Source organism: Acipenser ruthenus, chromosome 1 (assembly GCF_902713425.1).
Source record: "Acipenser ruthenus chromosome 1, fAciRut3.2 maternal haplotype, whole genome shotgun sequence".
Classification (NCBI taxonomy): Eukaryota; Metazoa; Chordata; class Actinopteri; order Acipenseriformes; family Acipenseridae; genus Acipenser; species Acipenser ruthenus.
The window spans coordinates 25,323,933-25,350,347 of NC_081189.1; the positions used below are offsets into that span (position 1 = coordinate 25,323,933).

A 26,415-nucleotide genomic window follows, 5' to 3' on the forward strand; every position below is an offset into this window, starting at 1 on the left:
CACAGTGTTGATGTTGTATACCCAACATTACTGTATGCAAAATCGGATATGTCATTTGTTCAGGTATAGTGTTGGTGTGTTTACAAGAAACACATGACTTTACTTTTGCTGTATCTTTTTGCATTGTTCTAAGAAAGATAATTGGTATGCGAAACAGAGGACGAATAAAAAAACCTCAATATGCTGAACCACCAAAAGGATATTTTATTAAACTTTATAGTAAATTCTTCTTTCAGAGAAAAGACTCATCAAATACAGCTAATAGATTCAGGGCTTACCACACACCGCCTACATCACTTTTATTAATTCAGACTAGCCTTCAAAGATGTTTCAGATTCATTTGTAAATGTATTGTATATGCAAATGTATTCTTGAACCTATATATCCAAACAGGAGTTCAGAGTGTTTCCAGTCATTTAATTTGAATCAAATGGTACTCCTGTGTGACAAATTTAAATGGAACTAGTTTCATAACTAAAATTGATAGGAAGATTTCTGTGACTCAGGGTCAAAAACAAATGTAGATATAAACCTTAAAACCAATTCATTCCTTTTGTTAATCTATACTAAACACATTTTGCTTGCACTACAAAGAGATTATTATCACAGTAGTAGTGTATTTGCTATTTGTGAATGCCTCAGAACAGAAAGCAAACTTAAATCCGCTTTTTGAGTCATTAGTTTTTACACAGCCCTCTGAAAGACTGAGAAACTTTTCCAGTTATCACATCTTAAATATCCATTGTTTTCCCAATAAAATAATATATTTTTTTCTGAACATGATTTAAAAGACTCTTAAGTTCACCTAAGGTTGCTTCTTACAAGTTAGTAATAACCACTGCTGTGTTTTCCCTTTCACAACTAAATTGTGTAAATTGCTTCCAGGAGTACAAAGCCTTTGGATAAATAGGGACCACAGAATCAGAGCTGCGCGATAAATCTGCAGTGGTCTGGCAACTGTAGACACTCTAGGGATCTGAAATAACGGGACTTGCAGGAAATAAAGATTTCATGAAATCAAAAACCTACTGAAAAAAGTAAGCCATGGTTTAATATGTAGACAATATCCCACCTACTGGAAAAGCTTACCATCTAAGAGTATGACAGCTCCAGAGCCCTTATCAAGCACATCTGCAATCGTAGCTTGTGATGTCAGTTTGCCTGTGATAAACATGGGAAACACTTTGAAATTCAAATTATTCAGAGAATTTCTGGACATAGCATTAAAAAAAAAAAAAAACATTGAGCTTGATTCAGGGTTAGAAACTAACACTCGCCCGTTTGCCCGAGGCGAATTAAACCTGATGAGGACTAGATGTCTGGTGTCTCAGTAGTCCTGTGGGCGAGTGCCTAAAAAAAAATACAGATACAGTCTCACGTTCACAGGCTTGCCTTTAAAAAATGCAGGAAAAGTCAATTTTCTAACAGGGTGTAGCGGTGGTGAACAAACATTCATAATGCTTACAAAACTGTCACTCAGAACTGAAATGTACTTTCCTCGCCCCTTGTCATGCCAAATTTTGCATTATGCGTCTGCGTTTCATTAAATTTTGTCCATGTGACTACTTACACTATTCATCGGCATGGTTTAAATGTGAACATTCGGTATGAACAAAATTGACTTTTTAGACACCAAAACAGTATAAAAACGGCCATTTTCACAATTTACATTTCATTTTTAGATTATGTATTTCTTTTTTGAAAAAGCCCAATTGCTTGAACACAAGACGCTTATTTGGTTGGTCGGTCTTTAAAATCAGTGTAAAATATTAAGTATTTAAAACTATATAGATTTTAGGGATGATTGCTTAACTATGTCTTCTTACAAGATTTAGCATAAAATATCAGAACAACAATTTCATATAATCCGTTTCAAAGAAACGTAATGGGAGGAAATGGCTTTGTTTATAATACCAAAAGTTTACATTTAAACCACGGCGATGAACACAATTATTAACATATTGCATCTTTGAAGTAATTGTAAAGTACTTTTACAAAAATATGGATTTTTATACTGGGTTGCGACACCCCCAAAAAAATTTGGCTTTCACGATTTGACTGGCTGCAGGAAGTCTACGTCTTCAGAAAATAAGACGTACTACAAGGTGTGTGTCCAGTATGACAAAAGCCAGAGTGGCACATTTGTGACGGGGTCGTCTAGCTTTAAGACAGAGTCGATTTTAAAGCCCATGAAAAATCAAGTAATCATTATACTTTGTGAAACTGATGAAGGCAAAGACTGCCAAACAAGGCACACCAAAAGTGTAACAATTACTACACCCCATAAACACCTCTGTGATTTTAAAGATAAAAGTGCTTTTTAGAACCGCTCACACCCTTGCAAAGCATGCATGACCATATTCTGATTTTGAATGGAGGTGTGACCTGGAGGAGGCAAAAGGATTAAATGTGGGGAAAACCTATAGAAATTCTAAACAGGCACAGGAGTGTGTACACGCTATTGCGAGGACCCAGCGTCCAGCCCAGTTAACCAGAATCGCAACTGCTAAATATGTGTCGGCTATCTTGGAAGGTTCTACAGATAGTTCCATTACTGAGGCAGTGATATGCTATGTGAAGTATGCTGCCAGCGGTGTTGTTCACACAGACTTTATTGGGGTTCAGAATGTGGCAAAGGCAGAAGCAGAAACCCAATCCATGTATCTGGGAATGAGCATTAGTGTTTATTGTATCTGTTTTTTTTTTTTAATACAAATACAAAAAAATCTAAATTCTTAAGTTTATTTTTTAGGATAAAATTTAAGCCTAATATTTTAAGGACCCCAGCAGCTGTTGTTGATTCCGACCCAGGAACTTCACATGAGGACTAGCAAGTTTCAAAAGGTACTGGTCCTTAGGAGTAGTACCACCATTTTGTTAGTTTCTAACCTTGGCTTGATTTATCAATATTTTTACACCATTTTTGTAAATGGAAAATCAAATCTCCTTAGTCATTCCGTTAACTTGTTTGTTAAAATATTATTGTAACTTGTTACTAGCGTTATAAAATTGGACAGTTGAATTTTCCATATCCATATCTTGTGCTTTATACCTGAAGTTGGTAACGGCTTATACAGCTCCAGGTATTGCTCCCCATGCAAAAGCTATAGGGAGAAAAAAAAACACATTACAAATGCTTGACAGATATAAAATGTCTTTCAAGCATACCCAAATCAAGTTTCCTCCCTTCACACTTTCTTCCTTTGGTAAAATACATTTTTACATTTCAAAGCATCTGTCAATACCTTGTTATATAAAGCTAAAGGGGTTTGACAGGAGCACAAAAGGCTGTCCCTCACATGATTAATTAATTTTATTTTGTGAAATAGCAACAGCGACATGTATTTTGCAGTGTGTAAATCTGCATCTTTCTATTGTAAGTGAGTTTCATGATGGCCAGACGACATCTGATCACCTTTGATAGAGGGATGACAGAAGACACTCAGTTAAGAAATGGGACTGAATCCATCCAAATCAAGTTATAAATATCTTGCTGAATTGTCACATCAAATCATTGCTGACCTGGCTGGCCACGGTGACCCTACACCTTATTAATGTTATTCTTCCATGTGTGCACAAACAAAAAAAATACTGCCCATGAGAATGAGTTCACACTTACCTTGGTAAAATCAAAATTGAATCCAGGGACAGCAGCTAGCCCACCATCCATCATGGAGGCCTGGGATGGAATGACTCCAAAAGTAGGCAAGCAGCTAAATTCTTCATGCCCTTCAAAAAGAAACTTCATGTGATCTGGGTCTTTGGTTGACATGCCAACTCCAAGGGCATACAGAATACACTGAGTTTGTGAATAGGTAAAGACCATCTCAGGCAATTTCTGACCGACTGCCTGGGCCTGTGGAATCAGAAAACATGCATTTCATTTTAACGACAAATAACTTTGCAATTGCCTGGCAACTGGGTTTGAAATGACTTCGCTCTCTAAACAAGGAAATGTATTTTGAGGATAAGTACCCTATTAGCAAGATACAGATAGATTATCATATAAAAAATAGTAACACACACCAGTATAGTGTATTTGCCGCAGCATTATGTGTTTCTAGGGACCTGTGTAGTGTCAGGGAACTGATGGTTGATAACAGCATCGTCTGCAACGTTAGCACTCAATTCTCTATAAAGTTTGCACTGAAAACATCAATGGTGATTGTGTCATTATGTTATTGTATGTGCATTAATGTTATACATTCCCCCTGCTCAAAGCCGTAGTACTAATTAAGGAGAAAAATATTTCTCCCACTCCATCTGCAGAAGTGCTAAATAAAAAAAAGGGCAAAAGCACTCAATAATGTTTTTATGTCCTACTTGTACATTATTAGAACAAAAACAATCTTGCTACCCACAGGTACCATGGGACTGTTGCTAAATTAATGTCTTGGAATTGGATTGGTGTTCCGGGGTTGATTTTTAGTGTGCATTACACCTGCATAATAAGATTTATTTTCTGCTAAGGCGAAGTAGAGAAAATTAAATGGTTAGCCAAAAGTACAAAAAGGACTTTTAAAAATTAAAAATGTAAAAATTAGCCGCGTGAGCGTCAGTGACACCGCTCAGAATCACCACCTCTTTATTTCCCTGGTACTTAAACTAAATGTTCATGAACTGCACCTACACTGAATGCACTGCCATCAGGGAAAAATAGACAGCCTCGATATTTCTTGGATAAGCCTGAAATAGAAATGGGTAGGCAATTCTCATTATTGTGTGGGGCGGAATTTAGAAATTATACAATATTGGATTGCTAATCAAAGGTTTTTTACATTCCTTTATCAACACTTGCATGACACATCTTTCAAAGTAATGTACATAGTCTTCATGTAATAATTTGTTATGTTCAGAGTGCGTTTCAACTTGCTTGAAAGAAAGAACCCTAATTTGACCCTTTTTTTGTAATTCATTTTTCTGCGATTTTATTTTTTTAATATAGCACTTACTGGATCAATGCCTGTGGTGCTGGTGGATGCCATGGCGCTAGTAGGATTAGCTGAAAGGTTTTCAGTGTCGACTCTCGAAAGCACATCAACCAGAGTAGTTATTGACTCTTCAAAAGGGAAAAGAAGCAACAAATAGTTTGAGGACCTGTCACACTCCCTACCAGCTGCTAATGTTCTCCAGTAAAAGTGACTCCTTGAATAACACAGTTGCTCTACTTTTTCCAAATAGTTTTCTTACTTTAAATAAGAGAGACCGGAACAGTTTATTTGATTGAATTATTTTATAAGACGTAAGTAAGTAAAATAAAGCACATTTTAATTTGAATTATAGTAAGACAAGTCATACATTTTTAATTGATATGTATTCCCACAAAAACACAATTACTTTTTTCATGCTTTAAATCATTTTGGTGAACCATTTCCTGCGAATAACAGCTTGTTGAGAAACACAGTGCCCTCAAGTGATTACTAAGCCTGGTCACCTTTTGTTCATTTGGTGGCTAGTGAAGTTTAGTCTGTAGATTTTTTTTAGTAAGATCTGCAGTGAGTCAAGAATACCTTCTGAAAAGAAAACATGCTACACAGGAATGGTCACATTTATTTCAGTCCTTTCTTGGTGACTAAACTGAACAGTCATACCTTGCCAGAACAAGCTGTATTTTTTCACATCATATCCGAGAAAAACCTATCAAGTGATGTCAAAAGCAAATTGCCAGAAATCTGGATCACCTGTATGTTCTCTAAACAATGAATGCAAAGTAAAATCTTCAAAAGAAGGTCTTCCTTGGAGAAAGTACAAATGTCATGTCACCAAAACCAATGTTCTTCTGCTCCTAGTAATCTGAAGATAAACTCCACTTTGTCTGAAAAGTAATTTTAGGTCGAACTATCATCTATAATTGAGGTACTGTCACACAGCTCCTTTAAAAGACTAGCAAATGTATTTAGGTTTTTTTATTAGTTTAAAAAAATTATAAAAGGGAGCTTACCGTTGTTGTTTATTTTTTTATTATTATTTTTTTTTTTATAAATTTAGTCATCGCCAATTTTTTTACCCCGGTTTTCTCCCCAATTTAGTATGCCCAATTATTATCTGTATCCTCAGCTCACCGCTCGCAACCCCCCCGCCGACTCGGGAAACGGCAGCTGGAACACGCGTCCTCCGAAATGTGCTCCTGCCAAGCCGTCATTTTTCGCACTGCAGGTCCACAGCAATGCCACCAGACCTATAGTGCCGGAGGACAACACAGATCTGGCGGCTCCACTGCAGAACCACAGGCGCCCTATCGGTCACAGGAGTCGCTGATGCGCGGTGAGCCGTGGATTCCCCTGCCGACCTAAGCCCTCTCTACCCGGGCAGCGCTCAGCCAATTGTGCGCCGCCCCCTAGGAACTCCCGGTCACGGTCGGCTGTGACATAGCCTGAATTCGAACCTGCGATCTCCAGGCTACCGTTGTTGTTTTTAATACTCACATTACTTTTGAACAATTTATTTTGGTTAGTTTCCTTTTTTTAAAAAAAAAATCTCTACTAAATAAATGTAAACAAAATATCCCCATAAAGCATGACTGTGCATAGTGTCCTAATCTGGGATCTTGCTGACCGCATTAAATACAGTGATTGTGTTCATGAATCCTCTTAACGTTTTACATGCAAGTCTTAATAACTGAAATAGAAGCATGGTATTCGTGTTGAGAGCAAGCATCCTGCAGATAGTGATGTCATCTTATATTAAAGTACCACACAGGCAAGTTTCTAAACATTAACTTTTATTCAAGCAGCTCTGGTAGGCCTCACCGTCAAATTAATTATTTGCACATCCCAAACCAAAGTACAGTAAAATAATATACAGATTTAGTATTTAAATAACAGCTAGTTGCACAAGGCCTAAACTGTACGGGACTGAAAGGATGGTTAATAACCTCTATGGTACCTCAGTTTTGTGCACGCCCAACTGATCGCTATAGAGTCAATTTGCACGAGACCACCAGAGCTCTGCTTCTGGTCTGCAAAACATTGCATCAGAGGAAGCAACATTGCATCAGAGGAAGCAACATCGCACAGCCATGCTTTACGGGGATATCTTTTTTACAGTCTTTTAGGAGAGATGCTTAAAAGGATTTTATTGTTAAAACTGCATATAAACGCAGAAACAAATTAATCAAAGTAATGAGAATATTAAACAAAGGTAAGCTGTTTTGTTAAACTTCCATGCCTATAAGCACCCACTTGAAAACAAATCAATATTATACACTTTTTACACATTCAATTAACAATATGCTTCTCCTTTTAAAACATCTGCATTTGTAAAACTCTAGGGAGAAATGTAAACATGTTTTATTAAATCCAGGGCTCGTCTTTAATCAGTCAGAGTACACTTTAATTAAGCATTGCTCCAAAAAGCAGAACTCCCACACATAATGGAAGTGTGGAAGTGCACTAACCCCGTTTCAGAAGATTGTAAATTAGATAGATCCCGGAATCTGGCTAGTGAGGTAGTACCTTCACTGACTAATCTGGATCACTGCTGGTATATCCAGTATGAGTTAATGAGGTGAATATGAGAATAAGAAGGATGGCAATGCATGAGGGGCAGAGACAATTATGAATGTGGCACTCAAGGAATTGAAATTACTTATGTTAGAAGGCGGCACATGTCTCAAAGAAAAGAAATGGCATTGCAGTCTTCAATAATATTCTCATGTTATTAAAATAAAACAAATATTACTTTGGTCGCTGTAAAAATTGTATTTTCTTTTTACTAGCATCTGCCAAGAGGGAGGACAGAATGTGTATTTTTTCTTTCTTTTGCTTTTGAAATCCCCCAACTATATCAAAATATGGTTAATAATGATGTTATACTTACTATTTATACACTAGTAGGTGTATAGTGTAATTTAATTTTTATCTATATTTATACAGCTCTTTTTGCAGGTACCTCCTCTAAGGTTATCAACAGGTTACAATATGTTCAAAATAGTGCTGCCTGTATTCTCAGGAAGACCAAGAAACATGAGCATGTATCTCCTGTCCTTGCTTCTCTCCAGTGGCTGCCAGTCAAATATAGGATTGATCTTAAGGTTTTGTTACTAACTTATAAATCCTTACATTCTCAAAGTCCTGCCTATCTTAGGGATCTCCTTCAGTACCACATACCAAAACGAAAATTGAGATCTGGTAACAATGTTCTTGTGTCTGTGCCTAGGACTCGTCTGCGCACTGTGGGTGATCAGGCTTTCTGCTCTTTAGCCCCACGCCTATGGAACGCTCTGCCGGGCTATTTGAAAAATTGTGACTCAGTTGATGTTTTTAAATCTAATCTTAAAACTTACTGTAAATGATTTGTTGTTCTTACTGTTTGTCTATTGAAAAGTCTGTTTTTATGCTGCTTTGTGATTTTTAAATGAAAAGCACTATATAAATAAAATGTATTATTATTATTATTATTATTATTATTATTATTATTATTATTATTATTATCAATGTATTTTCCATATATGCACAGATGCTGTACAAATGTAATAATTTATGAAGAAAAATATTGGGTTGCCTGATTCCAATATTTTTGTTTAAAACGTATTGATTTGTTATTAAAAGTTGAAAAATGTAGGAAATCAAACAGAACCCAAGTAAAAACATGTAATTTTGTTAATAATGAATATACCCTAAAATCCCAAGAATACAATTAAAATGCAAGCACAACTGCAGATATCCATACAAAAAGTAGTAAACAAAAACACAGTCCATTTTACAAAGTTTATTTCACAACTTCTATTTAAAACTGAAATGTTTAGTTTTTTTTTTCTTCTTTGGGGCATATGTGTAGAATCTAGATCATTGATATGGCAAGTGATTAAAACAGTTGTACAAGAGCAAGTAGCTGGGTTCCTAAACATACAGCGTTCCTGGAATTGTTCTTTTCATTGTTAACATCTCAGTGTTAACAAAACAGAAACAAAAAAAACAACTTCAAATGAAATGAAAAATACGTCTTTGCAATTCTGAAAACAAGCAGCAGCTTGGCAAAATATATTACAAAGCCAGATAAATGATAAGCCCAGGACAGGCACGTTAAAGGTTGGCAGAGGTGGTTACTCGATGGACGTATAGTGGTACCAACATCAGGAAGGAAAACGAAATGACAGACAATTCAAATGGAAAACAGTACAAAGTTGTTTTTATTTACCTTGGATATTTTGGGGTTTGTTTGCATTTCTGAAATCACAGACTGTCTCCCAATTATCTCGCACTGCCTCAGGAGTCATTTCCTGGTTCTTGTGCCTCACAATGGCACCCTGTGTTCTCTCCCAGCGCACTAATAACAAGACAGAGAACGGGAAATGTTCACTGAGATCACAGAAACCAGAGATTCAGAAACCAATGTTTTTCACAGAACCACAAAATACAATGCACCTGTGCTTAATGAGGAAAACACTGTTGTGCTCATAGAAAACTAAAATAACGTGAAATGTGGTATTGTTAGCGCTATTTTTATTTATTTACAGCCATGGCGTGGCAAGCATGTTCCTTTGCCTGTCATTACCATAAAACCTAGAGCACCGTGACCAACATCCACCACATGTATGTATGTATGACACTCTTACGTATGGAATGACAGACCTTGTCCCAGTAAAATATTATTTAATTGTTTTTTAAATGTTTTCTACATTGTTTAGCTATAATTCAGCAAGATACAGTAATTTTTTTTAATAAAGTACTTACATTTACCAATCCAGCCTGCACCCGCCTATTGAGACAGAGGAGAAAAAATATATATAAAGCAGTTTTCATTTAAATGACACTGAAGAAATTGCATTATTTTTGTTTTACACAACACCAGCTCAGTGTTAGGAACAGTAAATCCCTGCTGTCTAATATCATGCATGATTCAAAGTGCTACGTACCCCCCCACATATCAAAGCACTTGCAATTTGCATTTTTCCCTGAACTACGTGCACTTCTTTGTAAACAGAAAAAGCCAAAAAAGTAGTTCAGTTCTTGACTCTCTTTGTAGCCAAGGCGGTATAAAGATCACACAGCACAGTATAAAGAAAGCTGTTTTTAGATTTCAGATACGAGTGCAATTTTGAACACACTATGTGGTTTAGATAAACTCTTCTTTTATACTCTGGAGGCAAAAAAGGAGAATATATATTTTCTGAAGTTTAGGCTTTGAAGATTATGGTCTAGTTCCTTAATTTTGTATCATGTACGTACCCTGCCAGTTTTTATTATTATTTAATTATGTATTTATTAAAATTGGTTTCACAGTTGTTAATTTAGTGCAAATAAATTAATACAAATTCTGAACAGGTAATTAAGAAGCCTACTGTAGCCTACACTAATTAATAAATATACCTTTTTTGCAGTTATTGGAGGGGGGGGGAGGGGCTTGTTCGGTTTCTATGCCCATGTTTGAGTGTTTTCTTTTTATTTTTTTTTTAAATATACCTGCACAGCTGGTTGGTCTATGGCGGTTTTGTGATGTGGAATACTAAGCACTCCGAGTGATGTTAATAAATGGAGCTAATTAATACCAAACCAAAAATCTACTGGAATTGTATTCGCTGAATTGTTTTGTTTTTACCTCAAACAGGCTACCATTTTCCTCACAGCTCTCATGGCACAACCACAGAACAAGAGGAGCTACGTACTCTGCTTTAAGGGACTCCAACAGATCTAAGATATAAAATAGAAATACAAATACAAATATTTTACAATACAACCGTTCTATAGTATATCATCATCAACAAGTACAATTTCAGACACTTGAAGACCTAAAGAAGTACAGTAAGAGAAAAACATAAACCATAACTTGAACACTAAAATCATAACATTTGAGTAAAACAAAAGAAATGTCTGTCTTAAAGACTACTTGAAAAAAGCTGTATTTTCCATGTTTCACCTTTTATATCACTGTATGAATGTAAGAAAAGTTTGGGAATGAGAAGAGGTCGTTCCCTTGTTTGCACACAGTTTGCTCCTATTTCCTTACAGCTTGGTTTGGCCGTTGTATGAACAACCAAGTTCGCTTGGCAAACAAACTGCACTGAGAAAAACATCTGAAAAAGGGAGTCTTGGTTTCTTTAGCAAACTAACCAAAAATTGACATTCTTCAATTTACATTATAATATTTTATCAAAGCCTGGTCTAGCCTACATTACACACAGTATGACTAATGCTGGCAACAAGAACTGAAGAGCAGTTCATGTACTCATAGTCAAAGCTCCTTAACAATACTTACTCTTCATGGGTAAATACTGTAATCCTCAGGTATATATTTTTGTTTTATATTTTAGTTTTTGGAGCACAGATTTTAAAATAGCTTTTAAAATACAGTACAGTTTTCCTTTGGGACATTTTTTTTTTCTTTTTACTGCACTTTAGTCAAGTTGACATATAGCACCAATATTTCTGTATTAACTGTCAAACCAAGTAATGTGTAAATCAGACTGGAATGCAGGTGAATATTTATCTGTAGACCCTCCGTTTACCCCCACATGCAGGAGTGCAATCATATTACTGTGAATAAAATCATTCACAATGCAATGCGCTTTTGCTGCCTATTCTGTGTACCTTTTGTGGGACCTGAGAAGGTGGGTATGAATTGTCAGTAATTGAACACATGTTTCTGTAATTAAAAGATTACAGATGTCTTTAATTTCAATTACAATTAAATATTACAATGATGTTTTTGGGCGATTTCACAATTGTAATTACCATTAGAATTACAAAAAACTATAATCAGTAACAATTACTCCAACCAAGAGTACAACAGAACATTGTGTGTACAGTATGACAACATTCTGCAAAAAAAAAAAGACAAATGTTATGCATTAAAACTAATGGATATTACACATTTCACAAACTACAGTACATTTAGTTAATGAGCAGTCATTTCCTGGTGTTCACAAAAGCATCAGAAAATGGCATAGTAAAGGAAAGTCTTAATGTACATCAATTATCTTCATTATATGATTGCTCAAAAGGATGCATAGCACTTTCTTTTTTACAAGTTACTCAATCCTGTTTACTGAAAAGCTATCCCAGATCATGCTCAATTTGAATACATTACATTTGCACAGATGAAGAAATATGCTATTCTTAAGCTTAAATGGTTTCCAGAACCGAGTGATTGAGTTCTGTTGCAGGAACACATGAGCAGGTACAGCAAATGCACTTTCACTGGCATTCATCTAAGGAGAATATCTATTCTGATCTAATGGTTTGTAAAAATTAAGTAACATAAGGCATGTAATATTGATATGTTCAGAGGTTGTAACAATGTGGCAGTGAGTAAAGAGCTTTGAGAATATAGACCACTGTCTGAAAGCGGGTGGTCTGTATCACTGATGTGGCCTTAGGTTAAAATAACATACCATTAAAAGGGTTATTTTATACTGCACAACATCCTGTAAAATCAAAGAATACAGCTATGTTAGCAGTTGTAGTGGTGGTGGTGGCAGCAGATTTGGAAACTCATAAGCTTCACTCGCAGGGATACCAAAAAAATGAGAAAATACAATATGTTGTACCATGGACCATTCATCTTCAAAGCCACAAACATGGTGCAAAATGTTGCAATTAAGAAGCTCCTACCCCACATTTATCTAATTGGATTGAAATCCAAGTAGTGGAAGATCAAGGTTACGTAGAGGCCGCACCATAATATCCTGCAAATGCAGTACCTTCTGGCAGCACATAACTTCCTCCGTGACAGGGCTTGGGGATACTAAGGCAACAACCTCTCATTCACACAGCTCCTCTGGCCTGTCCAAAAGTGGTCTTGGGGGGGGGGGGCAAACGGTCTCAAGACCAAGATTTACTTTTGACATAATACTTTATGCTCAATAGACTTTTAGATTACACATCTTTATACTATATAAATGCAGAGATATAAATAATGGTTTAAACCCGATATGAGCCCATTTAACTGGGATTGGATAGAGATTAAGATCGTTCCTTTTATTGTTTTATTAGGAGACTTATCTGCATTTTAAAAGCAATACAATTTAGTTGACTGGAAAGTGTATTTGAATGATTTTAAATATATTTTAAAATGTCAATAAATGACTTTCTTCAATTCACTTACTAGAGCAAATGGTAGTATATATCAGGGGCAGCAGTGTGGAGTAGTGGTTAGGGCTCTAGACTCTTGACTGGAGGGTTGTGGGTTCAATCCCAGGTGGGGGACACTGCTGCTGTACCCTCGAGCAAGGTACTTTACCTAGATTCCTCCAGTAAAAACCCAACTGTATAAATGGGTAATTGTGTGTAAAAATAATGTGATATCTTGTAACAATTGTAAGTCGCCCTGGATAAGGGCATCTGCTAAGAAATAAATAATTATATAATTAAAAATGCCCATAGAAAAATTGCTCAACACACAGATTGCTACTTGGCTCGTGTCAATAGGTGACCAATCTCTCAGTGCAGTACTCCATTAGGCTTGATGGCAAATGACTCTATTAATAATTGCAAGCCCTACTAAACCCCCCTTTATCAACTACAAATCAGCCATAATTAAACCACAAAATGTATTGTTGTGACAACAGAAGTCTAGATTTTTTCTTTTAACTACATGCAAAACAAATACTGAATTTAATTATTTCCACTCCTAGAGAGGCATATTTTTGACTGCTTTCTTTTCACTGATTTACTTCAAATGCAATAGGAAGCAAATGTTGTACAACATTTTAATCCTATCGATTTAACTACTCCTACATTACCTACACTTGTGATGATAGTCCTGGTATTCTGAGACCATGAGGAGTTTAAAGGTCAAAGGTTTACCATAATCCCTGTACTTCACTTAGTTTACTTTTGTGACAATTACCTCCATATCTCTGTGAGATATGGAGCATGAATTATATTACTTTGCATGACTGAAGATAGATACAGACCAGACCAGACCATATCCAATCCCAGAACTGCATGTTTGTCTCTATTCCCTTTATATGTTATGTAAATAAACAATCAATCATTTCCAGAATTCAGGAAAAGGTTAGTACAAACGCAGAGAAGATCACAGATGTGGCTACTGTTCACACAAGTTCTCTGGTGGCTTTCAAACCTTGATTATAAACAGAATAGTTGAGTCTTGAATATCCAGAATACAACCAGAAGACATTGTTTAAATCTCATAAACTAGAACCTAAACCGAATTGGTTGCTTTTTGGTAGTAATTTAGGATTCCCTATAGGCAAAGCTCCGAGTTAAACTCCGGTGCGAGATGGTAAAAATCACACTACTGTAAAGATGGAGATCTCATACAAAACTATCTAAAATTACACAGAAGTCATATTTGTTAAGGTGGCTGGCTGATAAAACCTGGATATGTTGTTATGTAAACTCATAAACCAGGAAAATACAGCTGGCTCGAAATACAGAACCATAGAACTATAGAAAGGTTCCTAAATGAAAATAAAAATAAAATACTAGCAGTACAGGGATGGAAGTAAGACTCCTATTGCATATCGGTTTCACCCATTCCACGTTTTACTATAAGCTTGAGTAGACACAGTGTATTGGAAAGAAGCTCAGGTGTGTCTTATTAAACTCATATTAAAACCAGGAAAGGATCAAACTGCTATGCAATGGGAGTCTTATTTCCATCCCTGAAGTAGCAGAACTATGCAGAAGCATTTGCAAGATATTCTCAAGCACAGCTAAATAGAAAATGACTGAAAGGATACAAATCTGTCACTTAGAAATTCTGAGCATGTAATACATTACCTGTAAATGATTTTATATATTTACTGTATTAACTCTTTTCACTGGTAAAGTGAAGGTATGTTTTTATATGATAAGATGTACTGTATATTTGTTATACCATACCATGAAATGCATATTAAATACAGAAATGATGGTTTGAAACTAAACTACAGTAAATCCTAGAAATGGGATTTTATAACATTTACAAAAGATAATATGTCAGGGTAGCTACTTCTAAACTGGTTTTTCTGTGAAAAGGGGCTTGTTAAATTGAAATTTAGCACAACATTTCATGTCAAAAGCATGGAAAATCCCCATGTAATCCCATCTAACTGCATTTTATTTGACACCTGATTAGAATGTAATGAAGACATGGACATCCTTATTATATTGAGACATTATTTCATATTCACAGTTTGACACAAGTAGAAGGTTTAGAGTGGGAATGGCAGATTGAGAAATACTTTAGGATAACATTAAACCTGACAGCTACATTAACCTACTTCATGTTTAAATTATTTCTTATTTTATTCACAATGAAGTGCTTATTACTTTTTATTACCCATTACCAATGGACATTCAAATCACCTGACTACATGGCCATTCAACTCTGGAACTTAGGACCTTCAGCCAAGCTCAAACCAAGCTCTAAAAAATATATAATTAAATAATGGAGCTACAGAACCAAGAACTACCCAGAATGACTTCAAAAATCATAAAATACTAAGGGAAATGCATAAAAAAATAACACATTGTAAAATGTTTTGGGAATGTTTTATTTTGGAAATTTGAACATCACCACATTTGAGGGCACACATTTATACTTACTGTTTGTCAAACTGCAATAGTGTAATATAGTGAGACATGAAATTCTCCTTGTACCAACCTGGGGGCATGACAGTCTGTGTCAGTCTGGATCCTGCAGTCGGTGCGATAGTGTTGCAGTGGATGTTGTACTTGTTTCCTTCAATGGCCAATGTGTTAGAAAGGCCTAAAAGCCCTAATTTTGCTGCACTGTAGTTTGCTTGACCAAAGTTGCCATATATCCCGGCAGCAGATGATGTCATAATAATTCTTAAAGAAAAAAAAAAAAAAAGATTCAGTATCTTCAATGAATACAGAATGTACATTTAGTTAACCTGCTCATGCCATTTTTTTTTTAAAACAATTTTTAGGAGTAAATAGTGGTGCAAAATAACTGGGCTGTCCTTAGGCTAAATAAAGCTATTGCAATTACCTGCACAAGTCAAGCTGACATGTCCTAAAAATGAACAAAGCTTTTACTTCTTTGTATTTATAATCCCTCCACTAAACATGATTTAATCTGTCTGCTTAGACTGGAATCTAAGGTTTCCCTGTATACTAGATTAAATTGTTCCCCACGGACAACTCTGAGGTATTTAAAGTTTTAAAATAGTACGCAAATAATCCACAATATTACCTTCCAAACTTCTGGCTTTTCATATGATTCCATGCAGCTCGTGTCACCATGAAAGATCCTCTCAGATGTACTCTGTGAATTAAATCTAAAATCGGAAGAAAACATAATGTAAAATGTGTTAGAAACACACATGTCAGTTTAAGAATGAAGAGGGCAATGTTCCCAGATAACTTAAAAAATAATTCAGTCAAAGAGATGGTAATCTTAGAAATGTCCACTAGGGGTCAGGAGGCACTTGAACGTGTCTCTCACAGGGTTAATTAGCTCATTGTAGCTGAAGTTAAACTGGCTCCAATCTGGTAATCAAGGAACATATTGAAAGGGGTTCTTCGGTTGTGCTTGCTGTTGGCAAACAGGAGATGGTTTGGAGACATGTGTGTCGACTGGGTGAAAGGAGAACATTTTATTAATAATAATAATAATAATAATAATAATAATAATAATAATAATAATAATATAACTGTGGAAAAGAAGAATTATTTCTTTGGAAAAGTAGCCCTGTATGAGTACAAGCTGGCAGATAACCTGTGTAAATTAGAACAACATTGGTCACTTGGAAACTGCAACCAGTATCGATCAGTGTGTGTGTTTTCTGTTTATTTTTGTTTTGTTGGATAATCCAGAGTCAGGGAACATGGTGTTTACTTACTACTCTGGAGTGGAGTTAGCTTTTTCTTTTGATACCCTTTGGGCTTTTTTTTTTTTTACTGTAAATAATAAAGCACATGGTTTGTTTTGGAAGATCAACTTCAGCCTCCAAGCACTTTATTTGGATTTCTGTACAACAAATACAGACACTGTATTATAAGGCTGGGGCGATGCCTGATTTTTCACTATCTATATATCAATCATTCTCCAAAAAAGACGATGCATCAATTCATCAACGTTATGAAAGGGTTAAATGCACTAATACACGTGGAGCTGTGGATTACTGTTCAACTAAAACTATTATGCATATTAAAGTGATTATATCAGTTTATGCATATACAGTAATAATTATATATATATATATATATATATATATATATATATATATATATATATATATATATATATATATATTGAATACATTTAATCCTAATACTAGGTGTTATAGTAATCAGATATTAGACTTTAATATTGTAAGTTGCTTTATTTCTGTGCAACTGCAATCAAAGAAAATAATTAATAGCAACTCATTTAATATTTTTAGTTGTTGCCTATCCCATGGAAATATGAAATAAAAATAAAAAATGAAAACACTTACCCCAATCTAAGTCACTTGTTCTAGCAAAAGAACGGTCTCGCAGAATCCTACACAAGATGGAAAGATTATTAAAATAAAAAATTCAAATACAAACTCGTCTTTTAGGATTCACATGATTTAATTATATTTATTATCAGAATTCTTTTTTTTGTTTTTGCAAGATCAAGAGAAATTAACATTCATGCATATTTTCACTTCTTTATGTTGTGGAATTATGAGTCTTTGAAAAGAAAAAACGAGTTTGCCTGCTTCATAATTTCCTTGCTAGACAGCAAAAACATAAAAAAAAGTAACCAATTTCTATTTTTCAGGCTTTTTAGAAAACATGTGCATATAATGCCCAAATAACAGAGAAGTCATGCTTGTCAGCATTATTTAAACAGAGAAAAAATGACTATACAATAAAAAAAAAAAATTTTTTATGAAGCTTCATTTTCTGCACATGTAGCAGACTATTTATCAGAGCTCTAATCAAATCACGCTGTGAATGCCTCTCAGGGTATATTTCCCTACGCACTGAACTGACAAGTTTACCCGCTGTACTATTTGAGTAATTATTCATACTACAAGATGTCGCCGCCTTACATTGGGTCACTGGAATAGGCACTAATACAGTATGTCACCCTGTCATATTCACTTACTTGACAGACTAGTTTATCTTCCAAGGGGAAAATAGCTTTTCTCTGTGTTTATCTCCTACACGTTCAATTTATATGGCAGGATTAACATGCACAGATCCTACTGGAATAACTTCAGAGAAGCACTGCTGTGACCTAGATTGTGACTCTCATCAATTTAAATACAAACAGGTGCTCTCAAAAAACAAAAACATACAAAAAAAAAAACCTTATCAACTTTCATTGTCCCACACAAAAGAGTAGATTCACACACAACAAACTAACTAAATAAACAACTGCTAACTTGTGTCACCTCTACCTTCGTGGGGGCAATGAAAATAAGACATTAAAAATGAAGGCAACTTTGAAGACAAGACATACACCACCCAATTTAATTTACTGGATTGTAAATACTGCAAGTTGTTTGAAGGATGCAACGCTGGGAGTTTGGTCAATGTTCCAAAAGAAAGACCATCCCAGAGGCAAATGGCTTAGCAACACAACGTTTTAAGAACTCTGGTGTGAAGGCAAGATAAGACTGCCACAGCTAATTACAAATCATGAACATCCATTCAATTGTACTGATATTACTGGAACTCGACTCCACAGAACAGAAAGAATCTTTCCATTTTTTGGACTTTTAATGTTTCCATTTGAAATGTAAGCAACTTCCCCATCAGGTATGCCACAAACGCTGACTTACCCTGCATTGTTAATTACAATATCTGAAAAACAAAACATTTACAAAAGCAATTTAGAAAACAATTTAAATGCCCTCTAAAGCTATGCACAACTTTCTAAGGCCTAATGTATGTAGAAATAAATTAAACACATTTATCAAAATACCTTAATTAATTCAAAGCAACTTTTGGCTTCCTAATATTACAGAAAATGTGTTATTACCCTGACTGGGCATTGCTAGCTGTCTGATAATATTCATAAAGGACAAATGAGAAAAAAAGAACCATCGAATCAAGATCAAGGCTTAAGGGGATAAGAATAAAGTAATTATCACCCTGATCTCCCTCTCCTTCGTTGCTTCTCCCCATCTGATTTATCCTCCCTTCACCTGGACTTAACCTCTGCCACCCTATCTACTGCGCTATCCTCTTCCCTCAACTCCCTAGCACCCCCACGTCCTTATTCTCCTTCACTTAGGCCTCCTCAACCATGGCTAACCCCTTCCCTTAAAACGGATCGACGTTCCTTGTGTCAGGCTAAGCGACTCTGGAAGCCCTCCCCCTCCCCTTTGAACTTCCAAGCCTACCACGCCCTCCTCTTCAATTTCCTCTCTGCTCTGGAACAAGCCAAACACTATTACTTCCTAACCCTCATCACTGCTCCGGCCCCCCATCCCCGACAGCTCTTCTCAACCCTCAATAAGCTACTCTGTCCCCCTCCCTCATCCCAATCTCCATCCCTCACTGCTAGTGATCTCTCTCACTATTTCACCACCAAAATCACCTGCCGTTTCCACAAAAACATCAGCAAAATACACCTCTCCATTTCCTTTTCTGCTACTAAACTCCTGGTGCACTCTCTCATTTTCACCCGCCTCGACTACTCTACCTTCTCCTTGGCCTCCCTTCCTACGCTTTTACACCATTACAACAAATTCAAAACGCCTCTGCCCGTATCATATTCAACCTCCCCCGCTCCTTCCATACCTCCCCTCTCCTCCTCCAGCTACACTGGCTCCGTCTATTATCGTTGCCTGTTCAAATTCCTTACCCTTGTGTACAAATCTCTCTATGGTCTTGCCCCACCTTATCTGGCTGCACTGATCACCTACTATGTTCCTCCACGTCCCTTACGCTCCCAATCCCTATTGTCCCTCTCTGTCCTACCCTCGTCCTGTGCCCAATCCAGTTTCTGTTCCTTTTCCCTTCTTGCTCCCCTTCATTGGAATAAACTCCCACTTATCATAAAACAGTCACCCACACTGTGTAGTTTCCACTCCTCCCTCAAAACGCATCTCTTCTCCCTAACCCATCCTAGTGATAATCCTGGCCCCTGACCTCCTGTTATGACCCTGCTTGCCTGACCCTGACCTAGCCTCTGGCCCTCTGCTCTCAAAAGCAACTAATTTGTATCTGTGATACATTCTTTCTTCACCCATTTTTCTTGATTGTACCATTTTATTTAAAATTTGTAAAGAGCCTTGGTTAAAAAGTGCTATAAAACGTAAATAAATAAATCAGATATAGATATACACAGCCATTTTCTTATAATCCGACAGGTAAATGATATGTTAATTATATCATAAGTTAATATCTAAAGGCTAACATTTAATTATGACATGTCAGTTACTATAAAGCCCCCCCCCCCCCCCCCGCAGATTTCCACCCATAACAATTATGGGTGGTAAATCAACAGCACTGGTCACATCTCAATCATTTATTTACACCTTTCAGACTTGCAACAGTGCTGCCCAGGTTGGCTCTATACCCTCTTCACAGTGTTAGGCAAGTGTTGTTGTTTATGTTTAACACTACCCTGCCTACCAATAATTTTAAGTTTCAAAGACTGGACAAAAAAAGAAACCGATCCTTTTTTCCATTTCAGTTTTTCCTGCAAAATATAATCTTCACTTGATCTCCTGTGCATCAGTCACAACTGAAGAACTAGTTATTAGCCATACTGAAAATAAGATTCGCCATCACCACAGCTTTACTGAATTAAAAATAAATTAAAATAAAATCTTTACCAATTCTCCCAAATGCATCAAGTGCCGTCTGAACCAGTTTGTCTCCATTCTCCACAGAATCTGTACAATACATTTACATATTTGTTTAAACTGAAAAGAAAAAAGCATCACATCTTTCTTAACCTTCTTATCCTGGATACATCTGCGGGTGCAGTTGGTGTTACAGCTGCTTTTGTAGCAAACAAGTTATTTTTGTTTGTCTGTACTATGCATCTATTGGGTAGATTTCTGCAAAATTTGAAAAGGGGTTAACAAATTTTGTTATTTGATGCTTTCATAAACAAATTAATTGCATAGTGCTTATCAGTATAGCTGCAGAAATATTCTTTCTTCATTATTTTGTTAAGATCAATAAACTATTTAAATTGTATTATTTATTTGGACTTAGTTGTTTTCTCTACGACATCAATGTGATCCAGGAGAAAATTAAAAAAAGAATACAGTATAAAACAATCAGACTAAATGGGATTGTAAATATCCTGTTTAACTGATTTTAGGAAACTGACCCCACCTGATAGCACAATGCTGTAATGTACCTTTGTTGCAAATCATGTTCAATTTAAGCATGTTTGGGACCTGGCAGTAGTCAAAGGTGTTACTAATTTAAACAACACTCTTACTTTTACTAAGATCCAAACTAGGCAGACTGACATTTACATTACAGGGATAAACATTATTCTGCCAAATTAAATGTGTAACTATTAAAACAAAGCAGACTGTGGTTTTAAATTCAAACAAATAAGTACCTGCTTCACGCCATTTTGAAACAGGAAACTGTAAGCCCCATTCCACTCAGAACAGGTGAAACTAAACCATGTATTACAGATGTGTAATGTAGGATGTTTGGTTCACAATTTCTAGAACCATTACAAAAAAAGCTCATCAAAACTAGGGAGGCTATGAACACCATGCATCAAACATATTGCACTAAAGAAAACATAAACTGTACCATAATTTGCCACAGCTTTGCCTCCTTTAGCTTTTATTTCTTCAACAACTTTGTCAGCAGCCGATGAACTTTTGCCCTCTCCTTTAATATCACCCCCAAGGTCATTTACTGTAAAGGAAAAAAAGTATATAAATAAAATCAAACCTGGTGGGAAGGACCTTACAAGGTACTATAACAGAACTTGTGGGCATATTTTCAAAACTTTTTGTACTCCGGTTAATAATCGACTGAAAATAAAGGAAATAACCTGTTAAATAAAATAAAAAATAGGACCATGCATCATAATAATCCAATTCAAGCTCTCGTCTAAGAACACGTAAGTATGTTTATCATTTATACATAATTAACATGAAATATGGTAATATATATCAGAGCCAAAACAACATTAACGAAAAATACTGTGTCTGGTGTGTCTACTGTTTTTTTTTTTTGGTTGAACCAATACCACCACCTAGTGGTTCATCCCGAGATACTTTTTTTTTTACCCCTAACAATATTTAGTTTCCTATTACTGTAGTTATGTTTTTTAAAATGCATTGTAAAGCAGCATAAAAAATACCCATATTTGAGGTCACATGAACTCTAGCCATTTAATAATGTATTACTTTTTTTGCAGCTGTTGGTTCTTGTCAGAAGCCAGAGATACATTAAACAACTCTTCTACGGTTATCCCCAGAGACATACAGCATTATACCCTGCAGCAGTTGAAGAGCGTGGTTTGTGTGAACTGCTTTTTTTTTTTTCCTTTGGTTTTCATGGTCATTATTTTGGAGGTTGTGGACATGTCATTTGTATACAGAGTGATTGTAATGTCAGTGTACCACTTTGCAATACTGTCGTTGGGGGTTGGACAGTCCTGTGTATCTTAATGTTTATGACCTGTGGTGGCTGTCCTACTGTCAAATTTCAGGTAAAACTTATCACAGACTGTCTGTGAGCCTTTGAAAGCACACACTGACCTAAAAGGCAATGCAGTTTTCAAAGAAAATGCTGTAGAATTACACATACTGCTGCTTCTGGATACCAAATCACTTCCTATGTTGTAGCTCAGTTTCTCTCAAATGGTCTCGATGCAATCAGATGCCTGTCACAAAGTAGGTGATTGACACAGGAAGAAGTGATAATGTTGGCAGTGCAAATACTGTTGGTAATAGATCTAATTTTATTTTGTTTGGCTCAACGAAAGGCCCAAGTTTAACAGATTTCTGGTATGACAACAAATTGTATGTTTCAGGATTATGTATTGAAAACTGTACTGAGATAAATTATCTGTTCATGTTGTTTCTTTGATTGTAGTAAAAATACATAGAAATGAGCGGTCCTTATAACACAAGGAAGAAATGAGAGTATGCAGACTTGCCATGCTCCGACAACACAGTTTTTACCAGTGCATAATACAGCACTGACACAGCAATTCTGATTGACATGACACAGAGAAATTGCAATTAGAAATTAGAGGCTTTATAGGAAACTCAAATAACAGAGCTATACATTTGATATACAGGATATCGGTCTTAAAATGATGATTAAATACAAATTGTTGGTAAAAAATGGGCATGATTCTTCCAACTCAAAATGTTAACATTAACTAAACTGTTGGAACATTTACTGGAATTAATAACACTAAGAAAAATGCATGGTTGAGACAAATTTGATCTCAGCTAACTAGTATTAATCTCCATCTCTAAATCTGTCTATGAACCCAAGCACACACAATCAAAAACTTACCAACAACAGAGGCCCCTCTTTCTGCAAAAGCCAATGCATATTCTTTTCCCAGTCCTGCAGAAAATAATTAAAATGAATAAGAAGCAATTTTATGTCTCACTCAGAGTGTTAAGATAACCAATGCTTCTGTATTACTCTATTGAAATTATTAGACGTTATGATTATGTACTTTTTTGAACTACACAACCATTTTTTTTTTAATCCCATATTTTTTAAACTGTATTCAATGGTGCACTAATATTGTGACTACAACTAATAAATAAACACACAAAATCGTACCTTGAAAACTGGCTCCAAAAATCCATACTAAGGAACAACAAAACTTAGGTCTGGCCGAAACACAATTTAAATTTCTACAGTTTCCCAGTTAATCTTCAAGTTATGAAATCGTTGCCCTTTAGCACAGTTTTTACGTGCACTTTGTTCTTTGTGGCAAAGGACAACGAGGGTATAGCAACTGTGTAACGTACTTGTTGTATTCAGAAATATGATAAAGTGAAGCAATTTAACATGTGATTAACACATTACATTATTTTGCTTATAAAACCATATGAAACACTTGCTGCATTTTGTCTGGGTCACTTGTTATGTTACTGCACAGTTACCAAATACCAGATCGTAACCTGTTATGGTACATATTTAAAAAAAAACAAAAAAAAAACTGCTGATATCCATGTACTTAAGCTTTATCTCGAAAAACAGTTTTGTGCATTTATTTTTTATTTTAAATTAGTAAATATTCTTACTCTACGGCTGTTCATCCGTCTCATGTGCCAGTAAAGTGCAATTTACCAATCTGGACACTGTACTAGGCCTCAAATTAAACAAGAATTAACTTCAAAAAACATTTTGCATTAGGTGATAATTTAATGTACTAACCTCCACCAGCCCCTGTGACCAGGACAACTTTTCCATCGAACCTGAGAAAAGGAGACATTTCGTTTCAGAATCTTTACACCAAGGTGGACGGGCTGTATTACAGCTACGGAGCTCAGTGTCACAGCGTTCACACGGAGACTGCGCAAAGACGAGCGGAATTCTGGTAAATGTAGTTCATTTCTTGGAGCCATTGAAAAAAGGCGTGTGAGAGTCACATTTCTTCTTTAATGAAAGGGTGGCTGCTCGAATCACTGATGTGACTCATTGATACCAACTACTGGTCATAAAAGAGAACACAAACATTTATTTTATTTCTAAATGGAGTTGTATCTCCCTGTATCCTTTATGAACTTAATTATTGTGTTTTGTAATATTTGCTTTGTGGTAATATGTTTTAAAAAGTCTGAATATACAAGACTCTCCCTTTTTCATCAGTTTTCTATTGTTCTTGCCATTTTATCAAAACCTTCCTCTTTACAATACTGTGTACCTCTGTCCTACCCAATGAAATGTTCATGTCTATTGTATCCTGTTGTGTTGCATTTTTTTTTTTTTTTTGCCATTAAATCTGCTCTTTCATTTCCCCTTATTCCAATATGTGCAGGAATCCAAATAAAACTTACACCAATCCCTTTATAAAATAACTAATTATACAGATGTCTGATTTCCTATACTGAATCCTGTCTAGCTTTAGATACCCCTGATTCAATTGCCATAATAGAAGCCATAGAGTCTGAGAATATTATTACTCTGTCTGGTCTGACGTCATTTATCCATTCCATAGCTTCAAATCACATTTTAAAACCCCAGCACAGGTTTAAAGCAGTTAGATTGCTGTAATAGTATAGTATAGTATGATACACTAGAAGACTAGCTCTACCTCCGCTACGTTCCCCTGCTTCCAGAGCCCGCTCCTTCTCCACCCTTGCTCCGCAGTGGTGGAATGACCTTCCTACAGATGTCAGGACTGCCCAGTCCCTGACCACATTCCGGCGCCTCCTTAAGACTCACCTCTTCAAACAGCACCTGTAGAACTCCTCTGTTTGTATCCTGGGACACCATCACCCTTCATGCAAATGTGCTTTATTTTGCTCTTATCTGCCCCCTATTTTACTGCATTTAATCCTGTACTTCAGAATACTGTAATCTGCCAAGTGTTTAACCTGTAGTACTTTGTATTTAATCACATCCTGATGTAACTATCACTATTTAATCATATCCTGATGTAACTATCACTATTATCTGCTGTATTATTGAATTTTGGTTTGTCACACTTGTACTTTGCTTGAACAAAAGTTATTGTATTTCTTGCACTTATTGTATTACTTGTATTGTAACACTTGAAATGTATTTGCTTACGATTGTAAGTCGCCCTGGATAAGGGCGTCTGCTAAGAAATAAATAATAATAATAATAATAATAATAATACTTTAAATTGAGTGTTATTGTTGTTTCAACCTCATGTAACCCAGTGCTACAGAACTGTGACCAGTCCAGTTCTTGGCATTAGTGCAATTTGAAACAGGACAAGGTTTTGTTGCTGGATCACTAGTACTGGTTCCCCTGCAGTCCCTCCATTCTTTATGCACTACACAGTCCAGTTTATTACCACTGTTACATACTGTACAGAAAATGATTAGGTTGCAGGAAGCAGCTGTTTAACTTTAATCTTCTGTAAAGAGTTACTGTTTTTGAACAAAACACATACCCAGAAAAAGCAAGCCCAAAAAATAAAAAAAATACCAGAATGGGACAGTTCGCTAATATGAAGTACAAATGATTGAAATATTTCCTAAACATGATGACTCTGTTCAGTGTTCTGGACATTAGAATTTGCTGCACATTTCCACCCTAAGTTTCCTTGATGGGGTTATTGGCAGGGATCTCCAAGGTAAGACCACATATTCCTTCAGAACATTTAGAAAATCTGTGCTGTGCTGGCAAGCTCTGAACTAGTGTTATGGAAGAGATTGTCTACGTTACTGAATTTCAGCAGTACCATTCTGTAAGGTTTTTCTTTTTATGTGTGAGGATTACATACACATACACAATTACTAGGTTTTTTTTTTTTGTAATAGGCTACACAAGTGTCAATCTGACATTAAGTCTGCAAGTAGATATCTTATCCTAGACTTCTAAACGCAGCACTGAAGATGTGAATCATAAATCATCTGGTGTTAGA

The 26,415-nt window shown here is 35.9% G+C and overlaps 1 protein-coding gene across 2 annotated transcripts in view; it reads right to left on the reverse strand.

Annotated features, from left to right (window-relative positions):
• LOC117973220 (peroxisomal multifunctional enzyme type 2-like) overlaps positions 1–24,388 on the reverse strand; it is a 54,690-nt gene extending 30,302 nt beyond the window's left edge. For both annotated transcript variants that reach the window (XM_059022565.1, XM_034924720.2), the window contains exons 1-15: positions 24,234–24,388; positions 23,355–23,408; positions 21,627–21,734; positions 20,678–20,737; positions 18,674–18,695; positions 17,354–17,400; positions 16,108–16,192; positions 15,553–15,740; positions 10,540–10,631; positions 9,675–9,699; positions 9,139–9,267; positions 4,953–5,059; positions 3,620–3,856; positions 3,053–3,104; positions 1,090–1,161 (exon numbers count right to left, since the gene is read on the reverse strand). In XM_059022565.1, the coding sequence (XP_058878548.1) occupies positions 1,090–1,161; positions 3,053–3,104; positions 3,620–3,856; positions 4,953–5,059; positions 9,139–9,267; positions 9,675–9,699; positions 10,540–10,631; positions 15,553–15,740; positions 16,108–16,192; positions 17,354–17,400; positions 18,674–18,695; positions 20,678–20,737; positions 21,627–21,734; positions 23,355–23,408; positions 24,234–24,291 (1,336 nt within the window). In that variant the 5' untranslated portion in view covers positions 24,292–24,388. The remainder of the gene's footprint in view (positions 1–1,089; positions 1,162–3,052; positions 3,105–3,619; positions 3,857–4,952; positions 5,060–9,138; positions 9,268–9,674; positions 9,700–10,539; positions 10,632–15,552; positions 15,741–16,107; positions 16,193–17,353; positions 17,401–18,673; positions 18,696–20,677; positions 20,738–21,626; positions 21,735–23,354; positions 23,409–24,233) is intronic.
• Positions 24,389–26,415: the final 2,027 nt, after the last annotated feature.